This window comes from Berghia stephanieae, chromosome 11 (genome assembly GCF_034508935.2).
Source record: "Berghia stephanieae isolate SIO BIC M18660-M18661 chromosome 11, UCSD_Bste_1.3, whole genome shotgun sequence".
Classification (NCBI taxonomy): domain Eukaryota; kingdom Metazoa; phylum Mollusca; class Gastropoda; order Nudibranchia; family Aeolidiidae; genus Berghia; species Berghia stephanieae.
Genome location: NC_088370.1, coordinates 7,708,630 through 7,728,629, shown reverse-complemented (window position 1 = coordinate 7,728,629; position 20,000 = coordinate 7,708,630). Strand labels below are relative to the sequence as shown.

Sequence of the window (20,000 nt, the reverse complement as noted above, 5' to 3'; positions counted from 1 at the left end):
GGTGGAGAATAAATATAAGGGTTAAGCCAGATTTATTTATTTCATCCTTTGTATGAAATTGTTTCATTTTTAAAAATACCTTATTTCACCCCTTTGGAAATAGTATTAAAGACGGATTTAGAATTTTGAATTTTTATCTTGTTGATATAGATCTGGTGGTACGTATTATTTGCGGCTATGTGGTCAATTGGTATGACACTCGCTTTCGGATCGGAAAGTCATGAGTTCGAGCCTCGCTCGGCGCATAGTTGGGTCCTTGGAAAAGGCTCTTTACTCACATTGTCTCCATTGTGTAAAATGAGTACCTGGCCGTTAACAGCGTTGTCTCTGTCCAGAAACAATTGTTATCTTGCCTGATAGGCGTCCCATTCTACATGTTACGTGTTGCTGTTGGTCAAGGTGGATATTGCGCTATATAAAAGCCCATTAAAAAAATTACCATTAATTGTGTAGGGACAATGGTGGCCGGCGATCAAGGCATATCTATCCAAAGATAAGAAATGAAAGCCTATGACATTAAAATAAACTGGGTTAATATATTGCTCATGGTCTAATGAGTGCTCAAGAGCTAACTCGATTACATTTATAAAATAAAGATGTGACAAATAAGGCCTCCAGAATTTACTAGTTACTCTTTTTTTAAAAAGAATAAATGACGAGTTGGTTAAAGATGATTCTTCTTCTTCTTCTTCTTCTTCTTCTTCTTCTTCTTCTTTCTTCTTTCTTCTTTCTTCTTCTTCTTCTTCTTCTTCTTCTTCTCTTCTTCTTCTTCTTCTTCTTCTTCTTCTCTTCTTCTTCTCTTCTTCTTCTTCTTCTTCTTCTTCTTCTTCTTTTCAAGTAGGTACCAAGACCGTGCCAGACATCGGTGATTATGGTACGCCATTCTTCTCTCTGATCAGATAACCTCAGAAAACTAATATTGCTCTTCTCTGTCTTTGTCACCCAGCTAGAAATATGATAATTAATAAAATGAGTATTCTTATAAACGGATTACAAATGAGAATATGATGATATACATATTACGTAACTTATGCAATCGTGTTGAGATGATGATAATGTTATGCCATATAGAAGCTCCGGTGTCTTGGTGGCAGAAATTAAAATAGTGAAGTGTTCCATAAAGTCCCGAGAGTAAGATATAAATCTTTAAAATATTATAGGTAATATGAGGAGGCCCAAACTAGGCATTTCCGATCCTTAAACAGCAAACTTAGCCGTCACAAACTTTTACCTGTATAACTATAGAAGGAACAATGTTGACGTCCCTCGGCTCTTTGATATAATTTTAAACCGCATACATATTAGTACTAGTTTTCACTGAATTAATTCTATCAGACTATAAATCTCAAAGGTTAAACACAAAATATCTGTTGGTAAGTTAAATCTGGCTGGGGGATATTGTAAATATCTTAACTAGACGCATAACATCAATAGGATGAGAGAGAGAGAGAGAGAGAGAGAGAGAGAGAGAGAGAGAGAGAGAAACGAATTTTCAACTTGAGGAAAAATGTCCAGAAAAGTCCAAAAAAACAGTAAACTTGAAATGGAAGGGACCATAACCACGCCCCTTTAGATTGTCCGAGCGAATGACAAAGGTAATGTGATCGAGTTATAAGTTTAATTAAACCACTCACTTAAAAAAACAAAGCGTTTTGCTGCTCAAATTATGGATACGTAACTCCACTACCACTGCCTCCCTATTTGTTTATAACAAGATATTGCTCTCAAATTATGGACACGTAACTCCACTATCACTGCTTCCCTATTTGTTTATAACAAGATATATTGCTTCTCAAATTATGGATACGTAACTCCACTACCACTGCCTCCCTATTTGTTTATAACAAGATATATTGCTTCTCAAATTATGGATACGTAACTCCACTACCACTGCCTCCCTATTTGTTTATAACAAGATATATTGCTGCTCAAATTATGGATACGTAACTCCACTACCACTGCCTCCCTATTTGTTTATAACAAGATATTGCTCTCAAATTATGGACAAGTGAGAGGCCCACTTCTACCGTCCTAATTCCATGATTTAAAAATGCATGCTCAATTTATTCCAATCGGATTGAAAATTGTGTTAATGTTTGTAGATAATCTCATTAGTCATACATATAATATTGCTTTCATTGCCTTTAAGCGAGGTGTCTATATATGCAGGTCTGACATCCGAACCCACTTATGGGCCTAGTTTAACATTGTTGCAATGGACAATATTTTGCTTCATTTTTTGAGATTTCCATTACAACAATGAGCCCATAATTACTCAACTATGCGCGCTAAGAGCAGGACTCGAGCCCACGACCTTCTGATCCAAAGAAGAGTGTCATACCACAAGACCACATAACCGTACCTGTCTAAAAGAACAAAATACCAAATAGGGAACGTCTCGAGCTCAAAACCGTTCTTCAGACAACTACGGAAAAAAAAAAACAATGAAATAAAATAAATTTAATAAAATTTCCTCAATTCGTCTCTAGGGTCAATTCCAAGGGAAGACTGGAATAACCCAAGGCGTCAGCCGCAGTGCAGTGCCACAAATTGAGCTAGGACGAGGTGACTTGCTCAAGACCACACAACGCAGCGACGAGTGATCCTACTCAATGAATACCGTACCGCTTAGCTGCGCTGCTCCCATTAATACATTACTTTCAAAAACTATATTGATTTGGGCACGTGCTTTCGGTTCTAAGATTTTGGAATCCTTATCACAGACCACCATACACTATAACGTCTTTGATACGGCTGGTTACGATAATTGAGCGATATCAAATTTCACGGTTGACTGATTTTATGATCATCATGATTTGCGTGCCTTTGAAGTAAGCCATGAATAAAAATTGATTAAGACTTGAATCCCATTCATCAATCATTAACCAGTTAAATGCTGTACTCTGGGTATAAAAAAACCCCATATTTAAAAACTTGGCCAGAAAACTCGTCCTTCAAAGATCGATCGATTTAGATGACCCTCATCTTGGAAAACATTCACAACCCGGTGACTTCACGAAGTTTTCCTTCAGTCCCAGGTTTGAGAGTTTTTGCCAAGATGCGGGTTTATTTAAATTGATCGATGTTTGAGGGTCGTGTTTTCTGGCCAAATCTTTAAATACGTTTTTCTTTTAAGAGTTAGGCTGTGCACTGTTTAAATTTCGGCCTACTTCATACTACTGACGAGCGTTTTGATTTGAACTCGTTTTAGGTTGTCCTATATTGCCGTACACTGAAAAAACGTTTATTTTAACATTTGGCCATAAGAGTCGTCCTTTCAATATCCATCGATTTAAATGACCCTCATCTTGACAAAGTATCTCAAAACTAGGAATTAAGGAAGACTTGGCAAAGTCTCAAGTTTGAGAGTTTTAGCCAAGATGAGGGTCATTTATATCTGTCGATATTTGAAGGACGAGTTTTCTGGCCAAAATTTAAAATATGGGTTTTTCCAGAATACGGCAATATAGAGCCGGGGGTCATAACGCATTCCTTAGTGCACGTTTAGCAATTCAAAGATTTAGTTCAGGCAATCGCCATTATGACATATTATACGTTTATACAGGATTTCCAATCAATACAGGTGTAAAGTCAATAATTAACCAAAGGAAATTAACAAAAGTAATTAAAACAACGATTTAGGAGGGAATGGAGAAATTAGGTGAGGATAATGTATATATATATATATATATATATATATATATATATATATTATTATATATATATATATATATATATATATATATATATATGAATATATATACTAAACTATACAGAGTACTTCCCTGTAGAACTCATCAAAATACCAACGAATGGATGAAACGACGTTGTTGGAGGAAATGGAGAAATAAGGTGAGGATTATATATATATATATATATATATATATATATATATATATATATATATATATATATATATATATATGAATATAATAAATAAATAATCCGAACAATATAAATAGACAAATAAGTGGGGGGAAAATAAATAACCCTAACTGGACACCATAGTAATATAGAACAAAAATAAACAAAACAAATTCAGGAAACAAAATAACATAGTAACCATCAATAATAATTTAAGTATATAAATGAGTCTCGTGCAAAACAAAATTAGCACTGACTTTGAAGTTTTGTATTTAAATCAAAGCCCCAGTTATCTCTTTTTGAATTTTAAAAATCCATTCAAAATTTTTTTTAAAGTTATGCAGTTTCAAAGGTGTCATTTATTTGGATGACCCACAAAGAGAAAAGAAAATATGGGACGCTTTTTCTACTTTTTTCTGGTTTGTGGCTGTATCTTGCTTAATACGTGGATTTAGAGATTGAAACTCTACTAACGACAATTCACTAGACACTTCACAAACCTAAAAATTGACGTCAAACTACCAGTCCTAGTGGCAGTGGGTTCTATCGTAACGATGGCTACGGTTCTACGGTTCTAGATCTACAGAAAACCAACATCATCAGGGATTTTTTGGATGATTTCTATGAAGGACGAATCTTCTGGCCAAAAGTTTTGAGTGATTTATGGGAGTTTCAGATCATCATCATCATCATCATCATCATCATCATCATCATCATCATCATCATCATCATTGTAGAAAAATGTAATCACCAAACATATCAGTCTTTCTTTACAAATACAGATTTTATTCAGTCTACTCAAACTCAAGGTGTATCTCGTGGTTCTTAAACAAAACGAAACTTACTGTGTAAAAAAACATCTAACGTAACTAAACATTACAAACAAAAGAGTTCTAATAATGACTAATTGGGAAGCTAATGGGAAGTAATTCCAAGTAATAAAATAAAACAAAGGTATCTACACGGTTAGGTCCCTAAATCCTTGATATATATATCCAACAATCATCATCATCATCATCATCATCATCATCATCATCATCATCATTATTATCATCGTCATCATCATCACCAACATCATCATCATCATCATCATCATCATCATCATCATCACCATCATCATTATCATCATCATCATCATCAGCAGCAGCAGCATCACCATTATCACCACCACCACCAAGATCGTCATAATTATCACTATTGTCATCATCATTATTTGGCTTTATGGTCAAGTGGTTGGATATGTGGCTTGTGATCAGTGCGTCCCGGTTCGATCCACAAGAAATAACATTTCTGATTTGATTCGTATTGTCAAACAAATTTAACAACCAGCTTAATCGACATGCTGCTATCCACAAATAAATAGGTTTTGAAACACGCCTGTCATTTTATCGAAGAGAGACAACCCTGTTAAACTTTCAATGCAGATCGCTTGTATGAATAGCTTCCCTTGGTTTATGAACGGTTTACTCGCTCTCATTCGTTGACCAGCTGATCGCCGGTGGGGTTGGGGGGGGGGGGGGGGGGGGGGGGGGGGGGATGAAACATGCGGGATGCAGACTTCACAACCTTACACCATTCGTCACGTCCATTGCCTTTTCCAGAAGGCTATTGAGATCCAGGCATGTCCACTCTTTGATGTCATGCCATAGTTTTTTGTCGTTTTTTTTTCTGTCTTCCACTTCTCCTCTGTCCCTCCACAGTGCCCGACAAAGGCAACGCTGTTCACGACCAGGTACTCATTCAACACCTGAATACTATGACAGAATGAGTAAAGCACCTTTTCCAAGGACAAAACCATGCGCAGCGTAGAACGCGGCCAAAACCTGGACCAAAGGCGAGTGTCATAGCCGCGCCGTTTTAAGCAGCACACTTTACTACATTTATTGAAAATATTAAATTGGGAAGTTATGAGGGAGTCACTGGTAATTAGGAGGCCTGAGGTTTGATCCCCGGTCGATGAAGACTCTTTTGGGGGGGGGGGGGTGGGTTCTCTGTTTATTTTTATTTTTGTTATTTTTTTTTTTGCTTGCGTTTTTCTTTCTTGCTTTGTCTGGCATTGCTTTTACACAATTATTTTTCAAATCGATTTTTGAAAAATACAATTATCTCCCCTTAAACCCTCTCTAATAATATATTCTATTTTTATCTCCGTCCACCTTAGATCTGGAGCAAGTATGTAAACAATATCGGCGAAATGGCCAACCCCGCAACAAGGTCAAGGCCGTGCAGTGTCTCAACGCTATAGAGCTTGTCCCCGACTCCATTTTATTCATGAGTCGACTCAAAAACCAGACTGTATTCAACTACATCGCTATCCCACAGGTAATACCTTCTGTACTGATATATATTCCCTACATACCAACGTAAACTTATCTGCAGGTCTGATAACCAAAAGTTTTATGGGCCCATTAATGTAAAGAACGGAACTTATTCTCTATTACAAAAAAATAATGTTAAATTCAATCCATAATAAGGAAGAAAAGCGTGATGTCAAAAAGGTGATTCCTATCTCATTGGAAGTGTAAAACCACTCTTCCGGAGGACTGGATACAAACATTGTGCAATTGATCTTCTGGTTTCAGAGTGATGGCATCTTATTTTCTAGTCTAAATAAATGCTGGTCGTCTATAAAGATCATCCATCCTCGCTCTTCTACGTCCTGTAATCCCAATAATCTGCCTATACATCCTGCTACTGAAATAGTTATGCCACCTTTATGTAACCTATTCATTATTGGTACTCCGAAGGGCCGGTCACATTACATACACACTTCCAAGGATTAAGGAACCAAAAGAGTGGAGGGTTTGATGGCACGACTTTTCTTCCCTATTGCGATCGGTTATCAGACCTGCAAGAATATTCACGTTGATTATTTCTAGATATTTGACATAAGACCCATTCGGATCTTATACATGATAATGAATGATGAGGAAAACATTTCTATTTTTCTTTAGGTGATGGCCATAGCAACCCTTGAACGTTGCTATAACAACCCCAAAGTGTTTACTTCCGTCGTCAAGATAAGAAAAGGGGAAGCAGTGAGGATGATGTTGAACTGTGATACATTGGAAAAGGTGAAAAGTATCATGAGGCATTATCTATTGGAGGTGAGTGGGTTGAGATATTGTCATCGTCGTCATTGTCATCATCATCATCATCATCATCATCATCATCATCATCATCATCATCATCATCATCATCATTATCATCATTTCATATATATTTCTCATTCCTCTTTTTTCTTCTTCATCTTCCTCCTCCTTGTCCTCCTCCTCCTCCTTCTCCCCCCCCCCCCCCTTCCTCCTCCTCCTCCTTCTCCTTCTCCTTCTTCTTTTTCTTCTTCTTCTTCTTCTCCTTCTTCTTTTTCTTCTTCTTCTTCTTCTTTTCTTCTTCTTCTTCTTCTTCTTCTTCTTCTTCTTCTTCTTCTTCTTCTTCTTCTTCTTCTTCTTCTTCTTCTTCTTCTTCTTCTTCTTCTTCTTCTTCTTCTTCTTCTTCTTCTTCTTCTTCTTCTTCTTTTTCCTGAACACTTACAAAATGTACTGGTCGTGAACATAATGTATCATTGTTTGAATTATCCGTTTGAGATAAGTGACAAAAAGTTTATTGCTTATCGAGTTATGGCCCTTTGAAATTTAATGAATCATGTTGAATAACTCAGCAAATGAAGAGTTATTTTCCCTCACTCCGCTTCTTCCATTTTGAGATATTGACAATGCTTTCCGCTACAATTTCTCATTCGGTCTATTATTTTATCATATTTCAACTTCAAATTCACACAAATTTAAGGAAATTCTTGTGCCATTTGATGCTTAAAATAATATTTACGTTTTAATTTATCTCATGGATGGAAAATCTCAAAAAGTAGAAAAATCGACTTAACGGGTTTTGGAAAACCAGCCTTCAAATATAATACATGCTAAAATGTTAATGTTTTCAGATCCATGATCGCATCCCAGAGGGTGATCCATCAAGTGCCGAAACCCGGGCCACTGCCACAGGGCACTGAAAGCCTGCGAGGGAACTACATTGGAGTACAAAAACACCAACATCTACCCACCCATCTACGTCAGTATGGGGCTCATGACGTCAGCAGTAGGATACAATTACTGGAATCAGATATCTCAGGTGTATGAGAATATGACGCAATAATTATTTAGATTTTAGTTTTAGTTGGGCAAGTCGTTTGACAATCAAATTGTGCTGCTTTTTAGGGAAACAAAATTTAGAGATATGTCAATTTGGAATTTATGCCTTTTGTTTTATATTTGGGAAGTTGATAAAGACTGACAATCAAACAGTGCCTTTATGAAATCAACATTTTGCAATATATCAATATTGAACGACTCAAAGTGGTTTGAATTATGCCTTTTGTTTTATTTGGGACGTGGATAAAGTTTGCATTTGATAATACAATAGTCGTTATTATGGAAACAAAATTTATGGAAATATCAATATAAATCATAGGGATTTTACTATTTTTACAGCCGTAAACTTGCAAGACTTTGGCAATGTTTGTTAAAAGAGCAAAGTTGTTTGAATGATGTCTGAATTCCCTAATATAAACATTTTTTGACGTTTACATGCCTTTTATAACAACAAGTTTTGAGATACATATCGATCCTGGGCGTTGTGCTTTGAAATGCATCTGCGGTTTTCTGTGGACAGTGGCTTGGCAATCAAATAGTTGTTTCTTTTTCAATAAAACAAAAATGAGTGGATATACTGATTTAGCATACTGTTTTAAAATAAACCTAGAGTAATTTTATTTGCAATGTTTTGACGACATTTTAATATAATATAAAAATATTCTCTTTCGTAAATTTGTGCCTGGTGCTGACCAAAACAAATGACGTCACAAAAGAAGACTACAATAACCAAACAAAAGTGAAAAGTGAGTTGTTTTTATATTGAAGTGCTCAAGGAAACAAATTATTCTATTGATGTTACGTATTTAGTTTTAAAAGCCATATGATCCACCAGCCGGATCAAACGAAAAACACAGCACAATGTATAACCTTCAACGTTGGTAGTTTGGTTATACAATACAGTGAGAACTACTCATAAAATGGCTGGCTTAAAAAAACAATAACAAAGAACTTAGTGACGTCAATTTCGTTATATCTAGAGATAGTTCGAAGTTGATGTCACTCGGGTCTTTGTTATTGTTTTTTGTCATCTGTTTTTATGAGTAATTCTCACTAAACTGTATTAACCTGCCGATAGATAGAATGCGCTTGGCCAAGGAGTTCACAACATTGCCATCCGGAAGTATAACGAACCAACACACAAACTCTGTGTAACCATGAACTTTTATAGTCTGGTTAATACAGTTTAGTGAGAACAACTCACAAACGCGGATGGCAAAAACAATAGCAAAGGCCTGAGTGACGTCATCTGCATAATATCTATAGATAGTTCGAAGATGACGTCACTCAGGTCTTTGTTATTGTTTTTTTGTCATCCTCGTTTATGAGTAATGCTCACTAAACTGTATTAACCTGACTATAAACGTTCATGGATACACACCGTTTTGTGTGTGTTCGTTATACTTCCGGATGGCAATGTTGTGAACTTCTTTGCCAAGCACATACTATCTATTTGTTGATCTGTTGATTACAACTGACAATTAAGGTATTTTCCCCGTGATTTTGTCTTTTTATAGATAGTATGCGCTTGGCTAAGAAGCTCATAACATTGCCATCCGGAAGTATAACGGACCAACCCACAAATAAGTGTGTAACCATGAACTTTTTATAGTGTGGTTGATACAGTTTAGTGAGAATCACTCACAAAAGCGGATGGCAAAATACAATAACAAAGGCTTGAGTGAGGTCATCTTAGTTCTATCTATATGACGATTTTTTGGTGTCAGTATGAGGCCATATGTTTAAGAAGGCGACGGTCAAATATAGATGCTGTGCGCTTGACTAAGAAACTCGCAACACTGCCATCCGGAAATATAAAAACCAATACACAAAACTATGTGTAACTTTAAACGTTAATAGTCTGGTTAATACTGTTGAGTGAGAATTACTCATAAACATGGATGGTAAAAAAGAATAACAAAGACCTGAGTGACCTCAACTTCGTCTATCTATAGATAGTTCGAAGATGACGTCACTCAGGTCTTTGTTATTGTTTTTTGCCATCCGCGTTTATGAGTAATGCTCACTGAACTGTATTAACCTGACTATAAACGTTCATGGATACACACAGTTTTGTGTGTTGGTCCGTTATACTTCCGGATGGCAATGTTATAAGTTTCTTAGACAAGCGCATACTATCTATAGATAGTTCGAAGATGACGTCACTCAGGCCTTTGTTATTGCTTTTGCCATCCGCGTTTGTGAGTAATTCTCACTAAACTGTATTAACCAGACTATAAAAGTTCATGGTTACACAGAGTTTGTGTGTAGGTCCGTTATACTTCCGGATGGCAATGTTGTGAACTCCTTGGCCAAGCACATTCTATCTATAGATAGTATGCACTTGGCTAAGAAGTTCACAACATTGCCATCCGGAAGTAAAACTGGCCAACACACAAAACTGTGTGTAACCTTGAAGGTTATAGTATGGTTAATACAGTTTAGTGAGAAATACTCATAAACGCGGATGGCAAAAAACAATAACAAAGACATGAGTGACGCCATCTTCGAACTATCTATAAGTTAACGATGGCTACGGTCAGATACGATAAGATAGTGCCAACCCCACATAATGCTTGCCGCCACTGATATATTTTATCCTAAAATTTGTTGTTTACATTCGATGAAACATTCTAGCAATAGATCGATATGTAAAAATAAATTTTCTTGTACTGTGAAGTCACAGTCTTTCAATGCAGCTTCACGTTGTCCTTTTTCATTATTCTGTTTCATTTCTCATAATAAATGTCTTTCTTCAATAGTGATTGCCCTAGTTTTTTAATGTTTTTTTGTTTGTTTGTTTGTTGTTGTTGTTGTTTTTTAATTTGTGAGTTTGTTTTTGTTTTTTTTTTTTGTTTTTTGTTTTTCAAAGGGCTCAAAGTTTTAAAAAATATTCAAAATGCTCGAAGTATTTTTGCTTTTTTTGTTTTTGTGTGTTATTTTTCTCCTTTCGCCCCGCGACAATTCTCTGCGGTTTGTATAATTTGTGATATCAAATGGATGATAAAATAACAAAGTGGAACACAGAAGATGATATTGTGTTGAACCATCCCAGTTCTAATATGTAATGTGTCTGTGTATATAATATATGTGACCCACCGTCTCAAAGCGGTATTATGTTGGGGTCCACTCTGTGAGGGAAATTGAATGTATAGCCACCAATATCAAACTTGGGTTTAATTTCTCTACGTCATGCGGGAGTATAAATACTATTTCTTGCTTTACAAAAACTTCAAAGGTGCAGTTTCTCATCATTCTATCTCTAAATTCACTTTTTGGGGTCTGAATTATCCCGACATAATACCGATTTGAGACGGAGGGTCACATATGTGTTGTCTTGTGGGATGACAGTCGCGTTTGGACAAGGCTGTGGACTGTAAAAGTTCTAAACAAAAATGAATAGAACAGCTTCAAAAAAAAAAAAAAATACCAAAACACGGAACGTTTCGGGCTCAAAACCCTTCTTCAGTCAACAACAAAAAAAAAAAAAGAAAGACGTAAATACATTACTAAATGCCAGATATTTTGTAGGTCATCTCTGTAGAAACTTTTGGAAAGACTTTGCAATATTTTTCTACAGAGAGGTGAGCTAAAATTAAATTATAATCAACCAGTCAAATGCAAAGCTCTGGAAAATTTTGGCCGGAAAACTCTACCTTCAAATATCGATGAAGAATGTAAATGGCATAAACCCTCAAAATCATTGGACTAACAGAAGACTTCGCCGAAGTCCCAGGTTTGAGAGTTTTTGCCAAGATGAGAGTTATTTAAATCGATGGATATTTGAAGGATGTGTTTTCTGGCCAAATTTTAAATATGTGGTGCCTTTCTGTTCATAGTACGGCAGTTAGCTGGTTAATAAACACGAAACAATAAATAAAACCTCCAAATGTTAACATTTTTCCAATGAATTCTCAATAAAGTATCCAAATGTTAATATTTTCCCAATATTTTCTCATTAATAAACCATCCAAACGTAAACATTTTGCCAATAAATTCTCCTCAATAAACTATCCAAATATTAACAAGAAAGCATAAGCCTTGACCAAGTGTTAACATGTGTGTCTGTATATTATTCTCCTCTGTAAAGCATAAAACTTGACCAAGTATTAACATTGGTGCCTGTAAATTTTCCTCAATAAAGTATAAACCAGGACCAAGTGTTTACATTTGTGCCTGTAAATTCTCCTCATTAAAGCATAAACCTTGACCAAGTGTTAACATTTACTGTAAATTCTCCTCAATAAAGCATAAACCTTGACCAAACGTTAACATTTTAACCTGTAAATTCACCTTTTTTGAAGTTGTGATAGTCATTTTCGTTTATTACTGTTTAAATTTGTGGTTATAGATTCATATTTCAGCAACGAGTTGTTCTAGTCATGATATATTCCATGAGACGGTCGCACTTTTGTACATTTCCTCTTCAGTTGAATGAGACGGGATTTAGTGGTAGAGATTGCTACAATCTGGTTGGACATTGATGCACTCCTTCACCTCCTGGGACTTGATGAAGGAACAGCTGAAAAGTGGGGGAGGTGGAGGAGGGGGGTAAAGGTGGGCGAGAGGGGAAGGGGAGGGGGTGGGGAGGGAGGGAAGGATGAGTGAAGAAAAGGATTTTTTTTTGAAGCTGTTCTATTCATTTCTGTTGATTACTGTTTACAGTTCACAGATTCTAGAAGCGTTGTCTCTGTCAGAAATAAATTGCAATATCACATAACAGGCGTCATGCCTCGTCCTACATGTTAAATGCTGCTGTTGACTAGGGACACTATTGTTATGCGCTTTGAGCAGGTTTAGTAAATAGTCCGTTATATAAAAATCTTAAGGTATATACAAGAACGAAATGTCAAACACGGAACGCTTCGGGCCCAAAACCATTCTTCAGCCAATATAACAAATCCATTACAAACATAAATACATTGGTTAAAGAATGGGATTGAGCCCAAAACGTTTCGTGTTTCTGTTCTATTCAATTTTGTTTATTACGCTCTTAACAGTCCACACTGTTAAGGAGACGAAGTGGCCGAGTGGTTAAGCCGTTGCACTGTGACTCGGAGGGTCCCGGGTTCCTTTTTATTTTTATTTTTTCTTCTTTTTTTTTTTGCTTAACCCACAATTTGCTCAATTGGACAACATGGGTGGTTCCTGTTGACATCAGATATCTTGTTTGATGGATTATCTATATTCGTTCATGGAATGCCTAGCTACGGTATCTTATGCATGATGTCGTAGCGAAAGGGCATTTTTAAAAACAGTCTAGAGCTTTTAGCAGCTTCCAATCACTTTGACGAAATAGGACAGCATATTTACCTAGAAAATCCCATTCCACACTGTGCTTTCATACATTCCTGGAAGACATCTAGAACATCCAGCCTGTTTTTGTCCAAACAGTAGCGGATGTCGGTGTGGCCGATAATGGCAAAGCAAGCAGCAATGGCTGGATTCCATGAATTCCTACACGACCGTCGGGAGCTTTTGATGGCCTTACACCTCTTGTGTACAGGTGCTGGGCTGCGGACCAGGGTGATAAGATGATAGATGATTGTGGGAGTGGTGAAGCGATGGTTGTGGTGTTAATGGTGGTGATGCGATGGATGTGGTGTTAATGGTGGTGAAGCGATGGTTGTGGTGTTAATGGTGGTGATGCGATGGTTGTGGTGTTAATGTTGGTGATGCGATGGTTGTGGTGTTAATGGTGGTGATGCGATGGTTGTGGTGCTAATTGTGGTGATGTGATGCTTGTGGTGTTAATGGTGGTGATAAGATGGTTGTGGTGTTAATGGTGGTGATGCGATGGGTGTGGTGTTAATGGTGGTGAAGCGATGGTTGTGGTGTTAATGGTGGTGATGCGATGGTTGTGGTGTTAATGGTGGTGATGCGATGGTTGTGGTGTTAATGGTGGTGATGCGATGGTTGTGGTGTTAATGGTGGTGATGCGATGGTTGTGGTGTTAATGGTGGTGAAGCGATGGTTGTGGTGTTAATGGTGGTGATGCGATGGATGTGGTGTTAATGGTGGTGAAGCGATGGTTGTGGTGTTAATGGTGGTGATGCGATGGTTGTGGTGTTAATGTTGGTGAAGCGATGGTTGTAGTGTTAATGGTGGTGATGCGATGGTTGTGGTGTTAATGGTGGGGATGCGATGGTTGTAGTGTTAATGGTGGTGATGCGATGGTCGTGGTGTTAATGGTGGTGAAGCGATGGTTGTGGTGTTAATGGTGGTGATGCGATGGATGTGGTGTTAATGGTGGTGAAGCGATGGATGTGGTGTTAATGGTGGTGATGCGATGGGTGTGGTGTTAATGGTGGTGAAGCGATGTTGGTGTTATGGTGTGATGCGATGGTTGTAGTGTAATGGTGGTGATGCGAGGATGTGTGTAATGGTGGTGATGCATGTTGTGGTGTTAATGGTGGTGATGCGATGGTTGTGGTGTTAATGGTGGTGATGCGATGGTTGTAGTGTTAATGGTGGTGATGCGATGGTTGTGGTGTTAATGGTGGTGATGCGATGGATGTGGTGCTAATGGTGGTGATAAGATGGTTGTGGTGATAATGGTGGTGATGGAGATGACAGTGGTGCGCATGTTGATAATGATGCTGATGTGATGTTGCTTATGAAGTTGATGATGATGATGATGATGATGATGATGATGACGACGACGACGACGACGATGATGGTGATGATGATGATGATGATGATGATGATGATGATGATGATGATGTGCGGCTATGTGGTCTTGGGGTATGACACTCGCTGTCGGATCGGAAGGTCTTGGGTTAGAGCCTCGCTCGGCGCATAGTTGAGTCCTTGGAGAAGGCTCTTGACTCACATTCTTTCACCGTACTCAGGTGTAAAATGAGTACCTGGCCGTTAACAGCGTTGTCTCTGTCCTAAAAAATTGAACTATCGTCTCACAGGCGTATGTCCCGTCCTACATGTTAAGTGTTGCTGTTGGCCTTGTAAAGCGCTTTAAGCACGTGTAGTGGATATTGCGCTATATATATATATATATATATATATATATATATTTTATATATATATATATATATATATATATATATATATATATATATATATATATATATAAAAGCTAAAAGCTCAATGATGATGATGATGATGATGATGATGATGATGATGATGATGATGATGATGATGATGATAATGATGATGATGATGATGGTGATGATGATGATGATGATGTTTTGACGTGTTTTGCAGGCGAGCCGATTCATTCCAAATGCACAATCTACATTATACGAAATTTGCTCCTGTAAGAAAATAGTGGAACCAGTTGATTGGGCCTCATCCATAATGTAGATATGTCGATCGTGATGGTTTATTCATTAGTCTGTCGTTGGACATTCCAATTCGAGGAATATACGATTCTTTCATGTCTTTGTATTTATTAAACGAGTTATTTTTATCGTGCCCAATAACACAACGAGCTTGCGAGTATGTGTTATTGCACGATCAACTTATAATGAGCTTAATAAAAACAAAGAAATGAAAGAATACGTTGATTCCATGTACTACAAGTATTACAAGTAAGATTATTAGATATTTTGTAACCAAATGGTATGGTAGTAGTACTTCTATTCACCATAATTTGTATCTTTCTTCTTCTGCTTGAATGACAATTTGACCCAAAACTAAAACCGTTGGATTTGTATTCATACGCACCAAAAGACTATTTATAGTTACCAATCAGCTGTCTTTTACACTTAATTTCACACCAATAAAATGTGCGAAAATAGTCTGCAATCGTTGAATAATTTTTGTATTCAACGCGTTCAAATCATTATTCAACGAATACGTATTTACTAAGAAATGATAGGTTTTCCAATGAGAGGGCTGGAATAAATAACAATTCACACCGCGAGTCATCAACCGTGCATAAATAATCTGGGCAAAAAGATAATTAACTGCTCGGTAATGGCATGTGAGTGTGAAGAATGGCGTTTCATGACATTCAACCTCTGTAGGGAGATGGAACACCGGTGTACCACGCGAGAATGACTCTACCAAAAAAAGACTCTAAAGTTAAATTGGCGTACGCGAGGCACACTCTAGAGTTAGCCTCGCAGACGTCTGACTGTCTCGCGTACGCCAATTTAACTCTAGTCTTTTTGGCAATAGAGTCATTCTGGCGTGCTACACCGGTCAGATAAGGTAAGGTAAGGTAAGGTAAGGCTTGGCTTTGAGCTATTCTTGCGCCCTCTCTGTTGAAGGACCCCGGACACCACATGGGGGATAACAGTGGCCATCGTAAAGTTATAGCCTGACACTGATCAAAAAATGACGTCAAAATGCCAGTCTTTTGCCACAAAAGAAAACAAATCGTGAGTTGTATTCAATAGTTCAAGCAATGAAATAACATGTTTCCATGAGCTCTACTAACGACAACTCACTAAGCGGTGCAAAAAAACAAAAAAAATGACGTCAAACTGCCAGTCTTTTTGGATTTCAGTATCAGGCTATAACATAACGATGGCAACGGGATAACCCAAATTATAAACGTGATCTAATCCTGCATGACAAAAGGAAAAACATACACCATTATCATGGATGTGGGCTGTACACGGATGATGTAGTCTATCACTCCTGCTCGAAGATGGCTGAATCCCTTGTTGAAGATGGATCGTTGAAGACTACGCTTCCTCTGGTTACACAATCCCGTGTCGTGCAAGACGGCCTTCCTTTTCACGGCTACACAAACGCCTGCCATGGAGTTCTAAAGGAAAGAAGAAAAAACATTTAAAAAAACAAAAACGAATAATAACAATAATAATACTAATAATAATAGTAATACTAAACTAATAATAATAATAATAACAATAATAATAATAATAATAATAATATAATAATAATAATAATAATAATAATAATAATAATATAATAATATATAATAATAATAATAATAATAATAATAATAATAATAATAATAATAATAATAATAATAATAATAATATAATAATAATAATAATATAATATAATAATAATAATAATAATAATAATAATAATAATAATAATAATAATATAAAATAATAATAATAATAATAATAATAATAATAATGAAATATATAAGAAAATTATAATAATAATAAGAAGAAGAAGAAGAAGAAGAAGAAGAAGAAGAAGAAGAAGAAGAAGAAGAAGAAGAAGAAAACGATGGCTACGGTCAGGCTGTAAGATGGCCATAAGTAAACGATGGCTACGGTCAGGCTATAAGTTAACGATGGCTACGGTCAGGTTATAAGTTAACGATGGCAATGGTCACGATATAACATAACGATGGCTATAAGTTATCGATGGCTACGGTCAGGCTATAAATTAACGATGGCTATAAGTTATCTATGGCTACAGTCAGAGCGTAGACTTCGTAAACGCATAGCCTAACAAGGACCAAAAGCTTTCGTCAAAATACAATTATTAAACTTGAGCTTTTTTAATATAGCGCAATATCCACTAAACGTGCTCAAAGCGCTTAACAAGGAGTCACTGGCCAACAGCAACATTTAACATGTAGGACGGGACATGACGCCTGTTAGGCGATATTGCATTTTTTTTCGAACTGAGACAACGCTGTTAACGGTCAGGTACTAATATTACACCCCGAGCGAGGCTCAACCCCATGAACTTCCGATCCGAAAGCGAGTGTCAAAACACGACCACATAGCCGCACAAATCGAGGACCAGTACTAATAACACACCAGTACGTGCGATAATAAATATATGGCGTCAAAAGACAAGTTCTCCTGCCAGGCTATAGGTTTACAAAGGCTACGGTTAGAAGGACTTTAGCGAACATTAATCATCCAACTGGTGATGCTAAGCGTTTAGGTAAAAAACTCACAACATCCGCTAGCCAGATTTACCGTACTATGCAACGTACAAAACTAACGTTGAACGGTTATATTCTGATAGATAGAATTTTGTGAAAACAAATCATTAAAATAGCTGTCTAATAACAATAACAAAGAGCTGAGTGACGTCAACTTCGTTCCGTTTCTACAAAAAGGGATATTGAAAAAACAAAAAAACTTGAGCTTTTATATAGCGCAATATCCACTAAACGTGTTCAAAGCGCTTTACAAGGGGTCCCTGACCAACAGTAACATGTAACATTTAGAACGGGACATGACGCCTGTTATATAATATGTGCGGCTATGTGGTCTTGTGGTATGACACTCGCTTTCGGATCGGAAGGTCCTGAGTATCTGCCTCGCTTGGCACATAGTTGGAAAAGGCTCATTACACATTCTCTCGCCCACTCAGGTGTAAAATGAGTACCTGGCAGTGGATCTGTTGGAAAAATACATTGTAATATCGCCCAAAAGGAGACATGTCTCATTCTACATGTTAAGTGTTGCTGTTAGTCAGGCACCCGTAGGAAAGCGCTTTGAGCACGTTAAGTGGATATTGCCCTATATAAAAGGTCAAGTTCTTTTTCTTTAACTCTCTCTTTACTGGCCAGTTTTATAATTTTCCCCAAAACTTCACATCCATCAAACACAAAAAATAGATGTTTCTTACTAAAACCGAAGATTAACAATTACATTCTATGCATTAAAGATAGTTCGAAGATGACGTCACTCAGGCCTTTGTTATTGTTTTTTGCCATCCGCGTTTATGAGTTATGCTCACTGAACTGTATTAACCCGACTATAAACGTTCATGGATACATACAGTTTTGTGTGTTGGTCCGTTATACTTCCGGATGGCAATGTTATGAGCTTCTTAACCAAGCGCATACTATCTATGGCAATGTTATGAGCTTCTTAGCCAAGCGCATACTATCTATAGATAGTATGCGCTTGGTTAAGAAGCTCATAACATTGCCATCCGGAAATATAGCGGACCAACACACAAAACTGTGTGTATCCATGAACGTTTATAGTCAGGTTAATACAGTTCTGTGAGCATTACTCATAAACGCGGATGACAAAAAAAAAACAAAAAAAAAAAAAACAAAGACCGGAGTGACGTCATCTTCGAACTATCTATATTGTTTAGCAAAACGAGCTTTACAATACAGTGTCAAGTTTTTATGGCTATAATAAACACATTTCCTTCAAAGTTTATGAGAAACAAGAATAATCGGATGAGAAAGTTGTTGGTTGCATCGTAACGAATTTCCTGTAGTTGATAAGGATAGGGCTAGAGTCAATATGTGCGGCTATGTGGTCTTGTGGCATGACACTCGCTTTCGGATCGGAAGGTCCTGGGTTCGAGCCTCGCATAGTTGAGTCCTTGGGAAAGGCTCTTTACTCACATTCTCTCACCGTACTCAGGTGTAAAATGAGTACCTGGCCGTTAACAGTGTTGTCTTTGTCCGAAAATTTGTAATATCGTCTAACAGGCGTCATGTCCCGTCCTACATGTTAAATGTTGCTGTTGACCAGGGACCTCTTGTAAAGCGCTTTAAGCACATTTAGTGGATATTGCGATATATAAAAGCTCTATTTTTTTAATATTTGTTTTTAGAGTCAATACAAACAATTCACCTGTTCTTCGGTAGAATTGCTTGGGGGGACAAAGTGAATGATGGTTCTCCCCGTTGACACCATGATATACGTATCCACAGTCTCATTGTAACGCATCGTTAACTCATACTCTTCACTGGCCCACGGTTTACTCTTGTCAACTTTTTCCTGAGGAAGAATGGCGGGATTGGGGGGAAATAAGAATAGGATTCATTAGTCTGATGTCACATGAAGAAGTATTAGAGCAAGCTGAAACTAAAAGGCTATTAATTCGTACAATAAGAAAAAGACAAATGCAATTTTTAGGACACCTAAATCGACATAAATGTATTGAACATCTTGCTCTCACAGGAAAGATAGAAGGTAAAAAGAGTAAAGGTAGACCAAGAAAAACATATTTGAATTGTTTGAACAGCTGTGTGACAAAGAAAGAGAAGAATAATATTAGTTTTCTGACGTTATCTGATCAGAGAGATGAATGGCGTATTATGATCACCGATGTCTG

General features: G+C 37.1%; 2 protein-coding genes and 1 pseudogene across 3 annotated transcripts in view; 1 reads left to right on the top strand and 2 right to left on the bottom strand.

The window, feature by feature from the left end:
- The window catches only part of LOC144956513 (uncharacterized), a 12,457-nt gene extending 10,716 nt beyond the window's left edge, over positions 1-1,741 (bottom strand). Inside the window, exon 1 of the mRNA XM_078887063.1 lies at positions 1,635-1,741. The gene's annotated coding sequence lies outside the window, so the exon portion shown is untranslated. The remainder of the gene's footprint in view (positions 1-1,634) is intronic.
- Positions 1-10,011, top strand: part of LOC144956318 (squalene synthase-like) — a 10,120-nt pseudogene extending 109 nt beyond the window's left edge. Inside the window, exons 1-5 of the transcript XR_013641941.1 lie at position 1; positions 4,390-4,513; positions 6,026-6,186; positions 6,819-6,971; positions 7,802-10,011. The exon at position 1 is cut by the window's left edge and continues 109 nt beyond it. The product of XR_013641941.1 is annotated as a squalene synthase-like (transcript). The remainder of the gene's footprint in view (positions 2-4,389; positions 4,514-6,025; positions 6,187-6,818; positions 6,972-7,801) is intronic.
- Positions 10,012-11,453: 1,442 nt separating this feature from the next.
- The window catches only part of LOC144956253 (uncharacterized), a 14,318-nt gene continuing 5,771 nt past the window's right edge, over positions 11,454-20,000 (bottom strand). The window contains exons 6-9 of the mRNA XM_078886689.1: positions 19,517-19,663; positions 16,565-16,743; positions 13,323-13,523; positions 11,454-12,531 (exon numbers count right to left, since the gene is read on the bottom strand). Of these exons, the coding sequence (XP_078742815.1) occupies positions 12,456-12,531; positions 13,323-13,523; positions 16,565-16,743; positions 19,517-19,663 (603 nt within the window). The 3' untranslated portion in view covers positions 11,454-12,455. The remainder of the gene's footprint in view (positions 12,532-13,322; positions 13,524-16,564; positions 16,744-19,516; positions 19,664-20,000) is intronic.